Source organism: Botryllus schlosseri, chromosome 7, assembly GCF_051294905.1.
Source record: "Botryllus schlosseri isolate E-star chromosome 7, Bs_hap1, whole genome shotgun sequence".
Taxonomy (NCBI): Eukaryota; Metazoa; Chordata; class Ascidiacea; order Stolidobranchia; family Styelidae; genus Botryllus; species Botryllus schlosseri.
The window spans coordinates 1,493,953-1,501,720 of record NC_137242.1 but is presented as its reverse complement, the minus strand read 5'-3'; the positions used below and the strand labels follow the sequence as shown (position 1 = coordinate 1,501,720).

Below are 7,768 nucleotides of genomic sequence, written 5' to 3'. Positions count from 1 at the left end.
CCGAGATATTAAACTGTTTTATGTGTATCAAGATGTGTGATATTTATTATAATTTGACTGCTGTTCACTTGTGTATGAAAGACGAGACCTGACCTGACCTGACCCCGACCTGACCGTGACCGAGTTATTCAAAGCACAATAGGGCAGGAAAAAATCATTTACCGACCTACGTAAAGATGCGTGACTCCCGTCCTCGCACTTGAATACCAAGAGAAGTCTGCAGCTAAGCCGGCTAAAAGCAGCATAATTGGTTGTCCTATCACTGGCGATCCGATCGCTACAATTTACTAAAACAGGTCTGAATTGAAAGCTACTGTCGCTCTGATTCCGGAAATACGAATTAAAGTCAGGTGTGACAATGAAACCATTCCGAAATTATTAAAATATACGATTTTCCTGACCCAATATGCAATATTTACAGTTCAGTAAGCCATCGCACTAAAAGAAACCAGAGTAACTAGTGAAGGATGTGTAAGAACTTTGAAACCAGCAGATCTGTATTCCGGTAATCTAACATCAATTATCTGTGAACGGGTAAATTGTTCAAACAATCACTTTATCTTCTACAAGCAAACTCTTGACCGAACTAAAATTGATTAAAACTAAAACACTGACGCTAGGCAAATTGGGCAAATATTCTGGGTGAAGATCGACGTCGAAGGCACGAAACGAACACCACGAGAGGACGGTATGGAATTCGATCGATGCACTCAAACGTCACTGTGACGTAACACTCACACGGGAGGCATGATCCTTTTGAAGTGTGACGTCACAGACATCAATCAACAAAGGTCAATTTCACGATCTTTCCCGAAACTTCATCTCCGAGAATCGCAGTTGTCTGGAATCATGAAAGCCTGGCCCCCACCATATTCCCTGCCGGCCATTCTTGTTGAAGTTTCCATTCAAATTGCTGTCACCGCATTGGCCATACCACCAGGCTCCTTCGTTTTTTGAAGCGCAATTTCCTATCAGGACATCGTGGTCCGCGTCTTTCGTTGTGAATTGGCGATTGTTGTGATATGCGAGACCGTCGGTTGCATTCCCAAAGAACCCGGATACGTGCAACGCGTAGAAGTCGGATCTTGGGCCGACGCGGAAGTCGCTGGATGGGAAGATGGTTAGAATGCCACAAGCCAAATAGGTTTTGGAACCACTGATATGAAGGCATCGTCTATTAGAAACAACCAGATTAATAAAGAATGGAAAGAATGGATATAATCATTTTTTTCAAACACATGATGTAGTTGGGTTTTCACGTTAAAACTAATTTTTCTACCGGATCGTCTTAAATCACCGTTTGTAAAACTGAAATTCATAAGCTACTATGCTTCCAGGAATTAACGGTCAACAATTCAAATTCACCTGTATTTAGCAACCCAATAAACCCCAGCTTTCGTGATCATTTTGATTTCTAACTCCATATTCCCATCCTTCGTCATTTGATGCATTGCTTCCAAACCTGTAGGAATGTAGGTTACTAGTTTATTACAAATTAACGAGTGCCGGAGTTCTTGACGTGGGCGCGGCGAACAAACGGTGCTCACTCTAAACTCACAGTCTATTCACTTTACCGTAGATCTGCTAGATCACAACCAATGGATTTGGCACCTCATAAAACAAGGGAAAATTGTTCAGTTCGACGTCTGATATTATGAAATTATCTGTAACTAGACAACTAGACGACGTGCTGTTCAGTAACAATATTTGTGACATTGAAACACGCCTATTAGGTATAAGTGCCGATAACTCGATTTACACTCGTTCTAATGACGATTCGTGATTCCAATCACAAAAATATTTCCGTGCTCCTCATGATGTGTGGATGGTCGCATTTCATGTGATAAAACCGGCCAAAAAACTTATATATAACAACTTATATATATACCCAACCAATGGTCTCCTCGCAAATCGCCGAATCCAAACATGTAATAATCCCAACCTCTGTAGAAATCTACGTTTCCATTCATCCTTCGCTGAAAAACCTATTTTAAAACCAAAAGTAAATCTCATTTATGCACAAAACTCGCGCATTTAACTCACGGTCCACTTTCCACCATCGTTAGCTACGTCACAGAACACATTCTTGACCCCGACCACGGGAATGTTAAATTGAAAGACACCCGCTGCGTCAGCGTCATCACAACTACTGACAATGGCAACAGCACACCATTCCTGGCACTGGCTGCAAAACTCTTCTTCGAAATCACCGGTTTTTGAGTTTGTTGCCCACGTTGGTGACGTGTTAGAGGCAATCAAAAAGAGCAGCAAGGGAAACATCAATTCCACTCTTATGTTACAAAACATGCAAAACTGCAGAAGTTAGAAGCTAAATAGTAGATCAGAAAGGTGTTGGTGAGATACCAGGGTATAAGCCTATGCTCTTGTTATAAGGCAGCCGATGCGACCTATGCGTCAAAAAGTCCCATTTAATACGAGGGCTGATACGTTAGTATCTTACACACATGAACACATCTACTGTAGAGGTCGTCGCTGACGATGTACTTCTACTTCTTCACTACTTACTCATCTAGTTTTGCTCACTACTTCCGCTTCTATTTGAACAGTTTCTTAAAAAAAACTATGTGCACTTAATGCACTTTAGATTGCTCTAGTCTATACACTTTGCATTTTGAAAATTAGGAAGGAGTTTTTGTTCGCGGTTATGTGTGTTTTCGTCATAAAACCACGTGAAATGTAGGGCTGGGCGCAATGATTCGACTACTCGAATCTGAATCGAGTAATTATTATCATGATTCAAGTCGAGTAGCAAAAGACGATTTTTTCAAGTACTGAAATTATACGCTCCTCGCTACTGAAAGTTATTTTATCAACGAGAATCGTGGTTTCGATACTATTTTCCACCGTGGAAGACTGGAAACAATAATTGACCGTATCGCAGCATAAGAAACATATAGTACAAAGCTACGACCGTTACTGGGAAAACATTTTCGTAGTCATGATCCTCCCAACAGTGTCACGAAGCTCAATGAAATCGGTAAGGTCGAAAAATACCAAATTATCTTTAATGTGACGTATAACAGGCATTATATTCTTTGTGGTGGCACAAAAGGTACATATTTGAACTTTGACATATTACATTTTGCTGTGACGTCATAATGAGTGATACTCGAATACTCTACTCGACTCGACTCGACGCATAATTCGTGATTCTGAATCGACTCACTCAAGTACTCGATTTTGCCCAGCCCTAGTAAAATGGCCACCACCGTAACTGCTGGATATAGTTTAGAACACAGGTTCTCAACCTTTTCCACCTCGTGGACCGGTTTCAAAAAATATTTGGCGGACCGGTGGATCTACAAGAATTGAAATCAAAGAAAGTATCTGACCGTTTTTTGCACGTAAGAGAGTGACATTTTAAAGATTTTGTTCATGATAGTATTCATATGAATTTACAGTAGTTAGTCAGCTGATTGAGGTGAAATTATTTTGCCCAGATAAACGTGCTAGCGCCGAGAGTCGATTTCAATCTTTAGCGATGAATGCCGTGGATCAGAGGTTCCCAGCCTTTTCCCACCCACGTACTATTTCGAGGTTTTATGCAGTGCTCGAGTACCACCTACATAAGTTACGCGCGCTGAAGGCGGTCAAAAATGTCTCCACCGTGTTCAGCTGCCGAAGGCAGCGAAACAGAAAATGGACTACCCATTTCAAGGCACAGTATATACTTTCTGTAGTGGATCCATTTGGAATTCTTGTGATCAAATATATTGCAACTGAATATGGTTAGGTACAAATCCCCCTGCTTTACAACTATAGATCTCTTCCCCGTAGGCAGTCATTGGTGGGATTGCCCCTACCAACGACAGACGACGAAGGCCTTCAAAAAACTCAAAATCAACTCCACCTGAACTAATAACCCCCTTCGGACGAAGAAAATCAGAATCTACACGCGTACCATCTGGAAGACCTTCGCGTACCACTGGTGGTACGCGTACCACAGGTTGGGAACCACTGCCGCGGATTAACCGACTGCGCCTACTTGAACAATATTCTACTCGTCGACAATATCCAAAGAAGAAGCGTTCCGGAGTCGGAAAAAGTCAGTGTTGGGAAGACTCTAGTCATGACTCTGGTCAACTTTTTCCAGATGACTTAACTTGACTTGAGTCACCTTAGAAATATGACTTGACTTGACCCGGTGTCTCAAAATATGGATTTACTTGCGACTTAAAGCAATATTTTCGAGTCAATTTCAAGTCATCAATTAATCGGTGTCGACTAACTCGCTGTACCTGTACGTACGTACATGCTTTTGACACGATGATATGATATGCGAGCAACCAGCCATTCAACAATTGTACAACCTGGTTTTACTCAGCCTCCGTCGCCAAGTCACAAATAAAATAACCGGAAACGCAGTGATTAGAGCTTACGTTGTCGTACGCTAGTAGAAATCTATCTGTAGCAGTTTCTTCTCAGTTACTAAACTTAACAAACCACTTGCATAATTTAAAACAGACTGATATATTAGTTTATACATTTATATTAATCGTCAACAATTGGTACAGGCTTGAATTGTATCGTATGGATTAACAGGGGGATTTTCTATTGGATCATATCAATTTGTTTCAACTTCTGAGATTTCATATTCTGTCATCTATTCAGCGGACAATTACCAACGTGGCCCAGTAGTTCTATGTATATGTGGGTCATACAAAGCTCCACTGAATGTATAATTACCTCGCAAAATGAAATGGCTTGAATCATGTCCCGAACTTCGAAATTTCGACATGACTATGTGACTTGACTCGTCTTGACTTGACTTGACTCGTATCACCTCGAGCCATAATGTGCATTGCCTCGAATTGACTTGTGACTCCAAGATAGTGACTTGATCCCAACACTGGACCAATGACCTTGTCGTGTTACTTTATTGCTCATTCCCACTACCACCTGACGTATCATCAATGCAATAGGCCGCACGAAAATACCTGGCAACAGCGATACGAGGTTATTCACAAGATGACTCAATCGAAAACGAATGATCGGGCAAACTGCGTGGTTTGGCGAGTCAACTCGTGCCTGTCGCTCGCATATCGTCGAACGAGACGGCTTGAACTTCGAGTTAAATCGAACGTGTTCTCCAGGCCTAATGTTACCTCACGAAGTTCTGAATATGTTAATGTTGATATCTAATTTATTTCATCAATTGACAAGCATTCAATATTTTGCATTTTGAAATTAGGGTATACAATTTTAAAATACCTGGCGGACCGGCAGAAAAGTCATCGCGGACCGACGGTTGAGAAGAGAACCACTGGTGTAGAACATGTCATCACAGTCTATATGTGTTTTAACGCTAGGCAAATCTACTTTTACAAACTACTTAGGCCTACTTGATTGATTCTGATACCTATCATTTTCTATTTCCACTTGATGTTCTGCGCGTCGTAGGAAATCGCTAGTTGTGCTTCTAATTGAGCAGCAATCCACGGCGTTACTTTTACTTCTACTGGAGTAGCAACGCTGACTACTTTGAAAATCTCTGCTCGCCACACTAAAATCGCGAGAGATTAATGAAATTGCCATTCCCGCGACTAACATACTTTTGAAACGCACATTTTATGGACATGGAATGGACCAAATCTGACTAATTTCAAGTTAGAAGTTATGCAGCAGTGCCCCCACTAATACTTACATTAAATTCGTTCAGCAATATGTAACTTGCATACAATGGGATCGCATTGGTGTTTTCGTAAGGCTGACATATTTTCAGATCAGTAAAGGATAACACTTTTCACAGGTTGCAAAAGTTACTGTATGAATTATGAATTTTCGATGGAAATGAATTGGATATTACTAGCATTTTCCCATTTAATCAGAATTGCTTCGCGGGCCCTATGACATCAATGTAGTGGGATCTCCCAAACAATCTCGAGCACATATCAAAGCATCTCAAAGAACCAAAGGTACATTCATGCTACGAAGTTAATTATTATATTCTCAACCAAACAAGGTCCATGCCCGAAAACTAATTGCCAACAAATTATTATCAATCAATATAAATTGCCAAAATAAACGATCTATGGTTTCATGGCGTATTGAGCAGTAATTTGTGCGACATTGATGGTCTACTCTGCACGACCACGGATGCGAAAAGCTCGTATTAGGAAATCTCGGCTCTATCAGCATTCAATTATAATGAAAGACCTTGTTGCTAGAACTCTCTCCAACAAGTTCTGTTGTGAGCTTGCCTTTATATAGACACTCTTCTTTTTTCTGTCGTCTACGATTTACTTTCACCATGTTCATATTGCTCATGGGCGCAACGAATGATGCAATCCACCCAATGATGAAGCAACTGAAAAATAGCCCACCTACCAAAGATCATTCTGGCAGAAGTGAATGACTGTTGTTTCAACAATAGATTTGCAGAAGCTATCATTTTCCCAAAAAGAACTGCATCTAAAATCATGTACGATCCATTTAAGCATTTGTTCCACAATAAGTAAGAGCGTATAATTCTATTTCTGGAAAAAAATATCTCACTACCTGACGCGAATTATCGGATTCGATTATTCAATCATCACACTTACATTATAATTTTAAATCGTAATATTTTTATCGCTATCGCTACGTCAGGATGCTCAATTCCAAACATGCTCGAATTTTCATGGATGCAACAAATCGTGAGCTATACACGGAATCCGTATGGAAAATACTGATAGCAAATGAATGACCTAGATCGTCACTGATTTTTGCCTAATCGAGTATCAGTATCGATTATCACTTATTACCACGATATCACAGTTGAATGACGCAAACAGTTCAAAGGTATATAGCAAAATATACAATGCCAGTTCTACATTACATTAAAGATACTTCAGTATTATTCAGCCGTACCTTTTTCATTGCACTATGTGACAAAGCTGTGGGTCGGTCACGACTTCACAGACATATCATTCCCACTAAAGTAAGTAGCATTGTACGGCCCGTTTCGTATGCAGCGATTCCGCCAATTGAGGTTTCAAGGCTTCGACACAGGAAAATAGTATTGAAATTGCTATTATCTCGGATGAATCAACTGCTGGTAACAAGGAGCGTATATTTTCAATGCTCGAAAAGATTACCTCTCACTACTCAACAATTTCCAAAGCATATTAGCCCGAAAGTTTGCTCGAAATATTCCACTTTCCGTGTATGAATATTTAATGACTCTCTGCTCACACAATAGCAGGAACGGCACACACTACATGAGAGGTGTCAAACTCAAATTGAGTCGCGGGTCGGATTCATGCCTTCAAATTGCTCGCTGGCTGGACCAGTGAACTTATTCCCACATATTCCCTCCTGTCCTCGTTTTTTCTCCTGAATACTTCAGTATCAGGCATATATAGATAATGCACGGATCATAGGGTTTTATTCTGGCAAGTCGCAAGAATTTTATTCGCGAACAATGGAATTGGCAAAACTACGATGATTGTCTGGTTGAATATAGTTCAGAACCGGTAAAACATAGTGGCGCTAACGACGATGCTACAATTTGTTTTAGTCGTAATATGGTGTTCGCTATGCGTTGTGAAGAATACGAGATATTTCACTGTAAACGCCATAAAACTCTGAACTCAGTGTGTACTTTTTACGTTGCCGAAATTGGTTGACAAGTCCGTCGAATTGTCCCAAGTGGTAAGTAGAGTGAGACCACAACGCCGTGGTCGTGTGGTTATAATGTGGCCTATGAACATTTGCTATCCTGGTGGAATATTTAAGGGAAGTATTTACTGCAAAAATCTCAACAATT

The 7,768-nt window shown here is 40.5% G+C and overlaps 1 protein-coding gene across 1 annotated transcript; it reads right to left on the bottom strand.

The window, feature by feature from the left end:
- Nucleotides 1-798: 798 nt before the first annotated feature.
- On the bottom strand, nucleotides 799-2,330 carry LOC145443439 (fibrinogen-like protein A). The gene is made up of 4 exons (XM_080321405.1): nucleotides 2,044-2,330; nucleotides 1,889-1,985; nucleotides 1,366-1,462; nucleotides 799-1,105 (listed from the first exon to the last, which is right to left on the bottom strand). Exons 1-4 carry the CDS (start codon nucleotides 2,305-2,307, stop codon nucleotides 799-801), a joined length of 765 nt encoding a protein of 254 aa, XP_080177531.1. The 5' UTR covers nucleotides 2,308-2,330.
- Between the last annotated feature and the right edge of the window lie 5,438 nt (nucleotides 2,331-7,768).

Excerpts from the sequence above, each read along its gene's own strand:
- LOC145443439 (XM_080321405.1), bottom strand. The coding sequence starts at position 2,307 with ATGTTTTGTAACATAAGAGTGGAATTGATGTTTCCCTTGCTGCTCTTT. Across the intron at positions 1,463-1,888 it reads GCGAGGAGACCATTGGTTGG|GTTTGGAAGCAATGCATCAA; the intron begins GTATATATATAA and ends ACATTCCTACAG. Across the intron at positions 1,106-1,365 it reads TATTGGGTTGCTAAATACAG|CGACTTCCGCGTCGGCCCAA; the intron begins GTGAATTTGAAT and ends CTTCCCATCCAG.